Raw genomic sequence first — 14,055 nt, 5'->3', positions numbered from 1 at the left:
ATCACATCCACACTGCCACTACCCAGCCTGAACCTCCATGTATCCCTTGGCTCCCACATGTTCAGCCAAAGTCGAGGGCAGGCTCTATGCATGTGCAGCAGGATGCATTCATTGAATGTATGAGCTTAGGTCTATGGTTTTTGCCACCTCACATCCCTGTTTCCCCCCCATAAAGTTCATACATTCAACTGAGAGTTATCAAATGATGAAAAATCGAGTTGTCTTGTAGTGGTGGTTATCAACTTTATTTATCTAACACCGCGCAATAACATTGTTCTCTAGGCAGCTTACAAACATAAAATGATAAGATCACAACTAAAACAAGACAACCCTAAAATAACAACTTGCAAAAAACCCCAGAAAAGCTAGGTACCTACTTATGGGAAACAGTCTTCTGTTCATACCTGTCTATAATGCGGGCTTCTCATTTATAATAAAAAGGGTAAAACTATGCTGGTCCAACCAGTTCAAAGGGTAGTAGGAAAGAATTGTGCATTATTGGTTCAGTTCTCTGATGCAGGACCACCCCATCTTCTGAATATTCTCTAATCTTGGGTCTAAACATGAAGTAGTTCCCAGTGCCTGATATGTTGAGTTGTCTGTAAAATGTCCTGCACACAAAATCCAAGTCATTCTCACTGCACATTTTTATCCACTACATTCATTCTGTTTTGACAATAGGTCCGTACGTCTCTGCCCCTTAATATTCTCCCGAAAATGGATGCTGGCTTGATTAAAATGTTGATAACGAGTGTGACTAATGGAAGTGTAGTGGTGAGCTTCAACCTCCTGATTCCAGCAGACATGGATGCAAACAACGTTTCCAGTTCTTTCCTTGAGGCCTTTCTCCTCAGCCGCCATTTCATGATTGATAACAGCAGTCTCTCCATACATGGTAAGCAATAGTTTATTGTTGTAATTTCTCAAACCCTGAAAAATGGTAAGTGCTGGACTTCAGACTTCAATTCTAAAAGTAGGTCATGAATGAAAGTGACAAATGAAAAGCTGTTATGGGACCTTTAGTGTTTGTACTGGCTATTTATCTCACAAAATAAAACGTATGATTCATCATTTCCAAGCTAAAACAGCTTATGTTCGGTCACAAAGGTAGAACCATTCTTGACATTGCATTTTATTTGTTTATTTTACTTAATTTATATGCCACTGTTCCTTCAAGGAGCTCAAGGTACATGGTGCAGCCACCTCCATATTATCCCCAAACAACCCTGTGAAGTAGGTGAAACTGAGAGAGTGTGACTGTCTATAAAGAGTCACCCAGTGGGCATTGTGGCCAAGAGAGGGTTTGAAACCATGTCTTTGCTTCCCAGTCTAATCACCTCCTTTAGTAACAGAAGAAAAGCAGCATCTCCAAAATGGCATCTAAAACACACACACACACACACACACACACACATTTCATGTGGCGTAATCCTATGCAGGTTTATTCATTAGTAAATGTTAAAGGATTGCAGCCTTGGAATGATTGCTATGAAATGGCACCTCACCTCAGTCAAAATGACATCTCCTCTAGAAAATCTCCTACATGCATTATCCACCCTTGGCATCATGTTGGGAGGGCCTAACCCCTCTTCAGGAGTGTGGAACTGGTGGCATTAGGACCCAGGGCTGGCATCTTTTTGGGGAAAGCTGATGCCCATGGTGTTCATGGTGAATCAAAACCCTTCCAGCTGGGGTTGGTACTTAAAGGTGGGGAAAAAAAACTTCTCGATAGCCTGTGAGAATGCTGGCTTATAACACTGCCAGTACTATAACTGCAAGTGCAGCTAAATAATAATCACTCATGAATTGTCACTCTCTTTATTATTACTATTATTATTATTATTATTATTATTATTATTATTATTATTATTTAAAAAACAGATTATGATGAGTGTGAGAGGGAAGAAACAGATTGTTCTTCTGATGCATCTTGCTCTAATACTTATGGATCTTATGAATGCAGCTGCAAAGAAGGATTTGTCAACGCGAATGCTGAGAGACCTGGGAGAAACTGTGAAGGCAATGTTTCAATATTTACTTTCATTTCATCTTATGAATATAAGATCAGAGCATATTTAGCAAATTCACCATAGGTGGGATTACAGAACAGTCAATAAACATACTGTAGCAGATGTTCACACAAAATAAGCCTGAAATAAGGTGCTGCTGGATCAATTATATATATTACATTATATTGCTCACTGGAGTCCAATGTTTTGTAATACAGAAAGGGGGCTCATTTCTGTGAACATTTTCAGCAGAACTGAAAAGCTCTCCCCACCCCTCCACCCCTTTTGGTGTTTGTTTGGGAAAGGCTTGAAAATGTTCACCTATTCAGGAAGCAGTTCACTTGCTGAATTAATTTTGTCCTCAGTGACATCAGCACATAGTCAATTCCAATGGCCTACATGGTATTGTGACATCAGCTCACTAAATGGCAATCATTTAAACGATTTCTATGCAATTTTACACGCATTTTATTTACCAAGCAAAATTAAATTATATTAATTTAACCAAAAGATCTTTTTATTCCCAAGTCATGTTACAACCTTTTAGCACCTTTCATTTTTGGAATTGAAAATTGAAAAATTCAACAAGCCCTATTGTTACAATTTAAGCTTTTTAAAAGGGAATATTTCAGCCCCCCTGAAACTACTCCTTTTGATGAGAAAATTTAAATGGAACAACCTTCCCACTTTAAACCCATTTTAATAATGTGTTCTGGTTCACTCCCTGTAAGAAAAGTAATTGAATAATGCAAGTTGCCATACCTTTCCCTTCCACTCTATAGCACTTTTTTCCAACCCTGATGTAGAAGGTACCCAGACAAAAGACCTGAGCAGCACAGTTTTACCTTTGACAGATCCGTATACTTCAAACCATGTGCCATCACCTGCTGGAGAGGATTCTTCTGTCCCCAAAACCAGAAGTTTGGAAAATGCAACCACCAGCACTATATTTAGCAATGCATCTACAGAAACAACACTGAATGTTCAAGTCTCATCCTTAACACCCAGTAAGCCTTCCCAGGGGATTTTAATTAAGAAAGCAGTCAGAGTGCTTTGCGAGATTGAAAAAATTGTCATCACCATTCAGAAGGACTTTCTGAAGCAAGAATCTATCCCAGAATCTTCCCTGTACCTGGGAAGACCCCACTGCAATGTAAGCTCCAGCAATTCCAGTCATGTCATACTTCGGACTGGGTGGAACGAATGTGGAACTGAAGTACAAACCGTAAGTCACTTCAATCTCGGAAGAGAACATTAAGTGATATTTACTGACATATATTAATAATGAGTTCATTGAGATAACAAAGTAAGCATCAGAGGTCACTGAAACTAGAGAGTTCAGACTTGTACCCTGCAAAACAACTGGGGAACTTGCTTAAGAACAGAGAAGGTTGGAAAATCTGCAGAATATAGCTGCAGTTGCTTTATGGCCCTTTATAGAGATTTGGGAGACTGAAGTTTTAAAGCTATTGGCAATAGTTCTGCCTACACTGTATTTTAATATTTTGATGGAAGCTGCCCAGAGTGGCTGGGAAAGCTCAGCCAGATGGGCGGGGTATGTATGTATGTATGTATGTATGTATGTATAAATAAATAAATGATGCAGGTGTATTTGTAAAAAATAATCAACATGTCTGTTCCGTGGCCTGATACAGGAAGAACTACATTTTCTTTTTGTCACATGCATTAATATGTCTAAAGCTTATTCCTGTGCATAATGGTGGTTACATGCAATTGGTTGGCTACAGAGACAAGATGGTGTGACATTTCCTGGTAGCCATCATGAACTGAGGGTTGTGTGAATTAGTGGATATGTGCCAGTTCTAGAATCCCCCCATCCACTCCTGATTTTATTGTATTAATTATTTTATAAATATTTATATACTACCTGTCAGGGTTTCTGGGAGAGAGGAGGAGATGACAGAGGAGACGGAGAGCGAGTGGGAGGAGGGGCAGAAGGATGAGGAAGAAGATGACGGAATTCTAAGGGAATCCACGAGTCTGAGCAGCGAGTCAGAGGATTCTCAAAAGGGGGTTACCTTAATCAAGCAAAAGGGAGGAGAAGGGAGAAGCGGAGAGGAGCCCAGTGGAAGACAGACGCAGCAAGAGGCGTCTCAGCTGGAACGGAGTAAAGGGGGTGGAGTCGTCAGCCTCTCGGAGGGAGCAGGATTAGGAGAGAACAGAGAAAGGGGGTTGGAGCAAGGTGTTCAGCCGGAAAGGGTGGAGAGCAGAACAAAGGGTGGTGTAGCGGTCGAAAGAAAGGTCAGGAGCAACGTACGCGCGCCAAGTTCAAACGTAGAGGCGCGCGGAAGTGGAGAGAGCTCAGGGGAGGAGCCCGGCCCCAAAGCCAGAAGGAGGGGGGAAGAGGCGGCAGAGGATTCAGCCTCAGGCGAGTCACGGAGAGAGGGAACCCAGGGGGGCAGGAAGACCCTGCGGAAAAGAAAGGAGAGGAAGAGGTGGTCTAGAGCCAGGCTATTAAGTTGGTGTGGAAGAGGGGAGGAGTCAGAGGGGACTTCAGCGGTCTAACGTGACAGACGTACGGCCACAATGCTGAACTGTATGAGAAGCACAAATCTTCAATAAACTTTTCCTGTAAATAAACTGCAACGGAGTGAGGTCTCTTGTGAGCTGGGACCCATCCTGGGTGGCCGTGACAGTAAGTCCCCTCTCTGAAAGCAAAAAATTTTTTTTTGCGAAGCTCACGAACGGGAGCAGCCATGAGCGCTGAGGAGCAGCTGGTTGCACTGCGGGATCAGGTTACCGCTCTCACATCGGCAGTCATTGCTTCGCAGAAGAAGAATGACGACTTGGAGAAGACGTGCCAGGATTTGCAGGCAAGGTGGGAACACGCGGACAGGGCGGGGGCCCCAGGATCCAGAGCGGAGGGCATTGCGCTTGGACGGCGGGGGGGTGCCCTGGTTCCGCATTTTAATGGCAACTTGCAAGACTATCCCAATTTCAGAGCGGACGTCGTGTATGCACTGCATTTACTCCGTCACGATTTTAAAGATGAGGAGGAGAAAGTGGGGTTCATTGTTTCGCACCTGCATGGGGAGGCCAGGGCTTGGCTACGCAATCTGTGGCGCGAAGATGGACCGGCCCGTCACAATTCAACTGCGTTCATCAAAGCGATGGATTCTTGTTTTCAATCCTCTGTGGATGTGGACATTGCGCGCCGTCAAATGCACGGGCTGAGGCAGGGGAAAGCGACTGTGCGCCAATACCACTCTAAATTTTTTGCATTGCTCACCGCCTTAGATTGGCCAAAGGACAGTAAACCGGTCAGAGATCTTTTTTGGGAGGGATTGAGCCCCCCCATCAAGGATGAGATCGCTAGGGGGGACAGACCCCAGACCCTAGAAGACGTGGTGCAACGGGCTTTAGCTATTGGAATTCGACATGAGGGACGTCCGTGGCACGAGGAGGACGGGCCCCAAGCGCGTGCGCAAGCGAGGACTCTCCCTTTTGTGCACAGGGATTTCAGCCGTGCGCACCCCTCGCCAATGGGGAAGGACAGCGAGGAGCCAATGGAGATTGGTGGTGCTAGGGCTCAGAAGCCATCCCAGAGCCCTGTCCCTGGTGCAGCCAAAGGGAAGCCTCCTAGAGGAACCAGGAAGTGTTACATCTGTGACAGTGCGCACCATATGGCGAAAGAGTGCCCCCAGAGGCTCCAGAAGCACACTGCGGCACTGGCAACTGTGACAGCAGAGGTGCAACCAGGGGAACGACTTCAGGGAAACGACAGTGCCTGGCTGGAAGCAGAGCTCCTGGGGCTCAGCCAGGCGGATCTGTAGACAAGCCCCCAGCATCGCCGCAGAGCGTGGACCCTTTGCCTCCCAAACCGGCAGTTCTGCTCACAGCAACACTCCAGCTGCCTGATGGGAGACTCCTCGAGGTTCCAATAACGATCGATTCGGGAAGCAACGCCGACTTCGTGGGACTGCAGTTCGTTAAACAGCACAACATGGCGCTCCTGCCTGCAACGACGCCTCTGAACGTGGTCACGGTAGACGGCAGGAAGTTGCTGGGAGGGCAAGTGGTGCAGCAAACCCCTCCCATGCTGATGCAGATTGGCAACCATCGAGAACTTATTAGTTTCAATGTCACCCACTTATCGGACACGCCCATCGTGTTAGGCATGAGTTGGCTGGAGAGGCACAGTCCCGCGGTTGCGTGGTATCAGCGGCAGATCACCTTTTGTTCATCGTATTGTGCTCAGCATTGCTTTCAGACCGATCAGGGAGGAGAAGCCGAGCAGCAGTTGCATCTGGGTATGGTGCAAACAGTACCTCACAAGTACCAGGACTTCTTGGAGGTTTTCTGTGAGAAGGAAGCTGACAAGTTGCCGCCTCACAGACCTTACGACTGCGCGATTGATTTAGTGCCTGGGGCGCAACTGCCTGCTGCCAAGCTGTACTCCATGTCGGAGGACGAAATGCAAGAGCTTCGGGAGTTCATAGACCATAACCTCAAGCGCGGTTTCATCCAGGAATCTAAAGCAGCGGGAGGCAGCCCTGTTTTCTTTGTGAAGAAGAAAGACACGCCCCAAAAAAGGCTTATAGTGGATTACAGGTTCATAAACAGCTTGACTAAGCCCAAAGCTTTCCCCATGCCCAAGATTGACGACCTTTTAGCGACCGTCAGGAGGGGCAAGATTTTCACCAAGCTGGACCTACGTGGAGCTTACAATCTCATCCGCATCCGGAAAGGAGATGAGTGGAAGACCGCCATGTTCACCCCTCTGGGCACATACGAATACAGAGTCATGCCTTTCGGCCTCCAAAATGGCAGCCACGTTTTTCAAGCTTTTATGCACCACGTGCTAGCAGGTCTCCTCTACAAAAAGTGTGTCTGCTTTCTCGACGATATCCTGATTTTCTCGGAATCGCCGGAGGATCACGATAAGGACGTGAGGGAGGTCCTGCAGAGGCTGAAGGAACACAGGCTGTACGCCAAGTTGGAAAAATGCCAGTTTGATGTCAGAGAGGTTGATTTCCTTGGCTACAAGTTGTCCGACGAGGGACTGGCCATGGACAGGGCTAAGGTTCAAGCGCTGTTGGACTGGAAAAGCCCTCGAAATCGGAAAGAGGTCCAGAGGTTCATCGGCTTTGCCAATTTTTACCGCAAGTTTATTAAAGGCTTTGCGAACGCGACGGCGGCTATCACTGACACCCTCAGTTCCAAGAAGAAGAAGTTCGTCTGGACCGAACAAGCGGAGCGGTCCTTCCGGACGCTTAAGGGTCTTTTCGCCTCCGAAGAGCAGCTGCTCCACGTGAATCCCGGCAGACCCATGCGGGTAGAGACCGATGCGTCAGACAGAGCGGTTGGGGCCGTTCTTTTGCAAGAGGATTCACAAGGCAACTGGAGACCGGGTGCGTTCTACTCCCGGAAGCTCAGCAAGACGGAGCGCAATTATACCATATGGGACAGGGAGTTGTTGGCCATTCATGCAGCTTTCAAAGCGTGGCGACACTTCTTGATAGGAGCCAAGCACACGGTGCAGGTCCGCACGGATCACAAGAACTTAGAGTATTGGCGGACGGCTAAGTTGCAGACCCAGCGACACATGCGCTGGGCGGAGTTCTTCGCGGACTTCGACTTCAAAATAGAATACATCCCAGGAGACTCCAATGTTATTGCAGACGCGCTATCCCGAAAGCCGCAATACTTGGAGGAAGCAGCTCCAATCGCAGCAAAGCACATTTTCGCACCGCAGGCGTGGACGTGCGCTACCATCGCAGTCGACCTGGACGCGGTGCGACGCGCGTTGCAAAGGGATCAGTTTGCACAGTCTAAGATGGAGGAACTACGCGGAGGGTCGCGAGACAATGATGAGTTTCAATTGCAAGATGGACTTTTGACTCGTAAGGGTGCCCTTTACGTGCCCACCGACGAGCTTCGAGCCAAGGTTCTGCAACAATTGCATGACGCCCCTAGTGCAGGCCATTTCGGCAAAGAGAAGACGATGGAGTTGGTGGCTAGAGACTTTTGGTGGCCCCAGATGAGAGGAGAGGTGGCGGACTACGTCGCCAGGTGTGATATCTGCCAGAGGTCCAAGCCAGTGCACCAGAAGCAGGCGGGATTGCTAGAACCGCTGGAGACACCGCAGCAACCGTGGGAGAGGGTAGCGTTGGACTTTGTTACAGACCTGCCCAGCTCCAGAGGTAAGACGGCGGTGTTAGTGGTGGTGGACTTGTTCACCAAGATGGCGCACTTCATCCCTTGTGCCAAGGTGGCGACGGCAGAACAGACCGCAAAGCTCTTCATCGATCACGTCTTCAGAGTGCATGGACTTCCGCAGTCCGTCTTGTCCGACAGAGGGCGCCAGTTTGTTTCCACTTTCTGGCGAAAGCTTCTGGGCATCTTGCACGTCAAAATCAACCTGACATCGGCGAGGCATCCACAAACCAACGGTCAAGCGGAGAGGGTCAACGCGATCATGCAGCAGTACCTGCGGTGCTACGCCAACCAGCGACCTGCGGCGTGGGTGGACTATCTGCCGATGGCTGAATTCGCCTACAACAACACGAAACACGCATCCACCGGGGTGACGCCTTTCTTCGCGAACAATGGCCGTCATCCCAGGACCTTCCCGAGATTTGCGGCACCAGGAGGGGGGGGGCCTCAAGATGCCGACCAGTTTGCAGCGGAGTTGCAAGAGGTGCACGAGGAGCTGCGGAGACATTTGGAGCTGGCAAAACAGGCGTATAAGGTGCAGGCCGATAAGCACAGGAGGGCGGGAGAGGACATCCAGGTTGGGGACTGGGTGTGGTTAGCAGCCCACGCGATGCCGGCCAGGTCATTGGCCAAGAAGAAGTTAGGACACAGGCAGCTAGGGCCATATCAAGTTGAGGCTAAGATCAATCCGGTGGCTTTTCGTCTAGCCCTTCCGGAGGGTTCCAGGGTGCACCCGGTCTTTCATAGGTCGGTGCTCACTCCCTACAAAACCCCACACAGGTTTCAAGAGTCAGGAGCACCCCCAGAGCCACGTAGGAGGGCGCCTGAGAGGGGGGAATCGCCAAGACCAGAACCTCTTAACGAGGTCACCGAGATACTGGACTCGAGATGGGGGGAGGAGGGAGTTGAATATTTTCTCGCCAGGGAAGGCACTCCGGCCTCTGCCAATAGCTGGGTGCCGGGTTACGCGTTGGACGAACCCCTGTTGAAGGAGGAGTTCCATGCACTTTTTCCGCACAAGCCCATGCCCGAGGAGTATTTTGATGATTGGCTTTTCACGCCCACTTTGTCGGACAGCACGTTCGAGGGTTTCTCCTCGCCCGAGGGCCATACGCCCGAAACAAGCCCGACCAGGGATCCGAGACTGGGGGGGGAGGAGACAGGCCCTTGTTGGTGGGTGGATCAGCCAAGGGAGGCATGGAGTCAGAGATGGATGGTAGGTCCTTGGCAGGCAGCGCCAGGAGAAACAGTGATGGAGGAAGAGACTGTGATGTCTTTGGGTGGGGAACCCGAGTTCGAACACACATATACGGAGCTGCCAGAGGAGAACGTTGAAGTGGACAACCTGTATCCTGAACCGACCCCGGAAGAACCACGTTTTCCTCAACCTGCACCCGGCGAGCGGGAGGGGGGAAGGGAGGGCTTCGAGGGGGGGATGGATGTCAGGGTTTCTGGGAGAGAGGAGGAGATGACAGAGGAGACGGAGAGCGAGTGGGAGGAGGGGCAGAAGGATGAGGAAGAAGATGACGGAATTCTAAGGGAATCCACGAGTCTGAGCAGCGAGTCAGAGGATTCTCAAAAGGGGGTTACCTTAATCAAGCAAAAGGGAGGAGAAGGGAGAAGCGGAGAGGAGCCCAGTGGAAGACAGACGCAGCAAGAGGCGTCTCAGCTGGAACGGAGTAAAGGGGGTGGAGTCGTCAGCCTCTCGGAGGGAGCAGGATTAGGAGAGAACAGAGAAAGGGGGTTGGAGCAAGGTGTTCAGCCGGAAAGGGTGGAGAGCAGAACAAAGGGTGGTGTAGCGGTCGAAAGAAAGGTCAGGAGCAACGTACGCGCGCCAAGTTCAAACGTAGAGGCGCGCGGAAGTGGAGAGAGCTCAGGGGAGGAGCCCGGCCCCAAAGCCAGAAGGAGGGGGGAAGAGGCGGCAGAGGATTCAGCCTCAGGCGAGTCACGGAGAGAGGGAACCCAGGGGGGCAGGAAGACCCTGCGGAAAAGAAAGGAGAGGAAGAGGTGGTCTAGAGCCAGGCTATTAAGTTGGTGTGGAAGAGGGGAGGAGTCAGAGGGGACTTCAGCGGTCTAACGTGACAGACGTACGGCCACAATGCTGAACTGTATGAGAAGCACAAATCTTCAATAAACTTTTCCTGTAAATAAACTGCAACGGAGTGAGGTCTCTTGTGAGCTGGGACCCATCCTGGGTGGCCGTGACACTACCCTTCAACCAAATGCCCATATTTTCACTCTTATACCATATTTTCACTAGTGCTTTTCTAAGATGACTAAACTCAATTGTTTTAATCCTTCCTCATATGGAAAAGGTTCCATGCCCGATTGTTCTGTTTTATTTGCTGAAGCCAGTGTGTCCTCCAAAGTTATCCTTAAAATGTAACAAACAAACCCTGATTTTCTTCTTCTGTTGCATTTGTTTTTCCACCCAGAACACAACACACACCATAGTAAAATCAGTTCTTCGGAATGATTTGCTTTCTTCAAGGGTCATCCGCCACCTGAAGGTTGTCAGTCCAATCCTTTGTGTGTTTCAAAATGATCTCTTGACTTCATCTGGATATACTCCAGAAGGGTAAGTGGGAATTTTAATACCCCAAATCCAAATGGTTCAGTGTACCTTCATTTCATTATACACTAAGGCAGAGGTTTTCAACCTTTTTTGAGTCCACGGCTTCCTTAACCAACTACATTCTTTCTGCATCACCCCCTGGGGCTCAGGAGCCCAGTTATGTCACCCCTTGCCTGCAGAGCTGGCAGCCCTCACCCTTTTTTGAACACTCTCCCTTGGGGAATATTCCCTCAGCCTCATCTCCCTTCTCCTTGGGAGTCCTCTGGGCAGTTGCAGCCGCTGCCCTGGTTTCTGAGCTGCCCCCTCCACCCCAAAGAGAGGTGCCTTGTCACACTGCCCCACAGGGACCTGGGAAGCACCCCCTGACTGACCCCAGAGGCACCATTTGCCTGTGGAGCTTGTAGCCAGGGCTGCTGCAACAAACAGCTATGCAAGCCTTTGGGAGGCAGATACACGAGAGCGCATTAAAGGAGAGAGGGAAGGAAAGAGGGACAGAGGCCAGTGTTGCCCATGGCACCACTGACCATCCTTCAAGGCACCCCAGGGTGCCACAGCACACTGGTTGAAAACCACTGCACTAAGGAATTGTAGTGAAGATCCCCCCCTCAGAGGGACACTAACACTCAGATAACAGCCTACTAAAAATGGATACACTCTCTACAACCTCCATAAAAGAGAAGAGGGAGAAGATGGGGTTTTGTGACAGGCGGCTGTAGCTTACAGAGAATAAATTTAACAGGGCTCTCTCCAATCACAGTGGTTTTGGGAGGGCCAAATGGAGGTAATTGTCAGAACTGTGTCATGGTTTTCCATTCCTCTTCATAGTACACTCTTTTAGGAGAAAAGAAACTGGAAACATTTGGGGTGGAGTGATATAGATTTTGTTTATGCTTAGTTTCCAGTTTAAGGGATCTAATCTCTTCCTAATGCCAGTCCATACCAATGCTTCTCTGAAGACTTTCTTTAATAAAATCTAGTTCTGCACATTGTAATTTTTAAATTAGTTAATATTGTAGTGTGTGTCTGTTCTGCTGAGTGTTGGTTGTTATTAGTGGAATCAGTTACCATCAATCCTCCCCAATTCTGGTCCTAGCTGTAGTTGCACCTGCTTTTTAGGATAGAATATAGCACTGTCTAGCTCTGTGGTTTTTGTTGTATATTTGTTGTGTCTGACTCTGTTTTATGTGTGTGCGTGCACACATAGTGTTGTACACAGAATCTAGAAAGAATAGTGGTATTATGCGCATATGGGACAGAGCTCATAAAAAAGCACTCCATGAATTTTAACAACTGATTATCTTGCAGGGTTTATACCATTTTTGAGGATTTACATGGATCAGGACACTTCTTAACAGAAATGCAGCTATTCATTGAAAATGCCCCAATTCCCAAAAATTTCACCATCTCTGCTAGTGATGACCTAATGATTGAAGTGGGAATACAGAGACATGATAGGAGCCTCAAGGTGGTCGTCAGCGAATGTTGGGCAACTCCAACTAATAACTCAAAGGACCCTCAGTCATTTCCTTTTATAGATGGCAGGTATGTTACACGCAATATATTCAGGGTGTCACACAAAAACCATGTACCAGGTAGTGCTATCTGAAAAATTAAAATACAGCATTTAAGAGCATCATTTCAAGTTGGCAAGTCTGTGATTACTTAATATTTAGTTTAATTATTCTTTAGATTTCATCTTATTACTCGGGGTTAACACAAGCCATTATTTCCCCTGTCTGTAATGCTGGGATGATTTTATTGAACTACTGTGAATGGTAGTTGTAAAGATTACTAAGTTAATGAATATGAAGTGGCTTGAATCCTCCCAAGCAGTATATATAAATACTGAACACCCAAGTTGACTGCAGCTACCATGGGCTTTCACAAGAACAAAAAAACAAAACCCTTACCCTTGATCATGGATTGTTTATAAAAAGGAACGTGGTATTTCTTCCTGGATTAAATGAATTATGTTGGGGCAATAAGGCAGTATTGAAAAGTTGGGTTTATTTTTGATCAAGTACAAGATAATGTACACCCATATATGCCTTGTTTAAATTATTATAATGTATGAATACTCCTAGGAAATAAAATGAAAATTGCTAGGTATTGCTACTGCAGTTGTTGTTATAAGCTATTCCATAGCTGCTAATGGAAGTGTGTCTGCTTCACTCTCTGGACGGCTACCATCAATTTTTGAAGGAAGCTCAAAAACAGAAACACAAGTTAGCACGGGCAGTGTTGAATTATATTCTGTTCTCTTTTCAGTTGTCCAGTTCCAAATGCACACACTACTATGATTTCGAATGGGATATCCAACAAAGCCCAATTTAAACTGAAAATATTTTCCTTTGTCAATGACTCAGTGGTTTATCTACATTGCAAAATCCATGTTTGTCTGGAAATTCCAAGGAGTAGTTGCAAGACGGTAAGGCAGCTTTTATTATTTCCTACTTGAAAACCTTGTTGGAAAACAAGATGAAGGGGGTATATATTTCCCATGTATTCCCCAACTACAACAGTAAAATTACCCAAGAACATATAAGGCAGACTCCAATGTTGTGTGAGCAGATGTCTGCTTGTCCCATTGGACTTCACTCCCCCCCTGCACAATGGCGTAGCATGGGGGCTGCAGGGGGGGCTGGCTGCACTGGGCGCAACATCTGGGGGGGGCCGCGCTCGCACTTGCAGCTCTCTGCTCCTACCGGGTTAGGGGCGCAAATTACTTGCCTTGCCCCGGGTGCTGACAACCCACGCTACACCACTGCCCCTGCAGCCCCCAGTACACCCTCAAAATGCGAAACATAGCCACCATTCAAAATTTGCACATCTCTGAATTTTGCAGTGCAGTTCTTCAGTCAAGCAGTGTACACAGAAATGCATTTATTCGTGAAGATATTAGTGAAGATTATATAAAAAGGCATTATGCTAGGAAAAATGTGTATAGTTGGATACGTTTGCTGATAAATTTTTATGACGACTCTTCTAAAAAAATTAAAACTGGAAATTTATATGGAGAAGTGAGCTTCAGATAGGAAAAGTTAGAAAATAAGAGAAACCAAATTTCTCCCATCCCTAGTTGCTGACCCTTCTTAGATGACCTTTTGAAATCTATTAGTAAATGACTACTTTGAGTGTTATGGATTGAAGTCAATACTTAGCAGTAGCTTTGACGGTCCAGGAAAAGGACTTTGAAAAAATCTCTTAGTAGAAGTATAAACTGTACAATGGAAAACTAGTTCCTATTGTAGTCTTAGGTATTAAGTAAATTAATATGGTGATAATGAAATTAGT

The 14,055-nt window shown here is 47.3% G+C and overlaps 1 protein-coding gene across 1 annotated transcript in view; it reads left to right on the top strand.

Annotated features, from left to right (window-relative positions):
• Nucleotides 1–14,055, top strand: part of UMODL1 (uromodulin like 1) — an 86,617-nt gene that overhangs the window by 68,363 nt on the left and 4,199 nt on the right. Inside the window, exons 15-20 of the mRNA XM_081908829.1 lie at nt 682–895; nt 1,882–2,019; nt 2,792–3,234; nt 10,622–10,764; nt 12,067–12,303; nt 13,030–13,189. Coding sequence (XP_081764955.1) covers nt 682–895; nt 1,882–2,019; nt 2,792–3,234; nt 10,622–10,764; nt 12,067–12,303; nt 13,030–13,189 — 1,335 coding nt within the window. The remainder of the gene's footprint in view (nt 1–681; nt 896–1,881; nt 2,020–2,791; nt 3,235–10,621; nt 10,765–12,066; nt 12,304–13,029; nt 13,190–14,055) is intronic.

The sequence above is a fragment of the Podarcis melisellensis genome, assembly GCF_964234715.1.
Source record: "Podarcis melisellensis genome assembly, chromosome: 4".
Taxonomy (NCBI): domain Eukaryota; kingdom Metazoa; phylum Chordata; class Lepidosauria; order Squamata; family Lacertidae; genus Podarcis; species Podarcis melisellensis.
The sequence above is the reverse complement of the archived record's forward strand: the minus strand, read 5'-3'. Positions and strand labels throughout refer to the sequence as shown.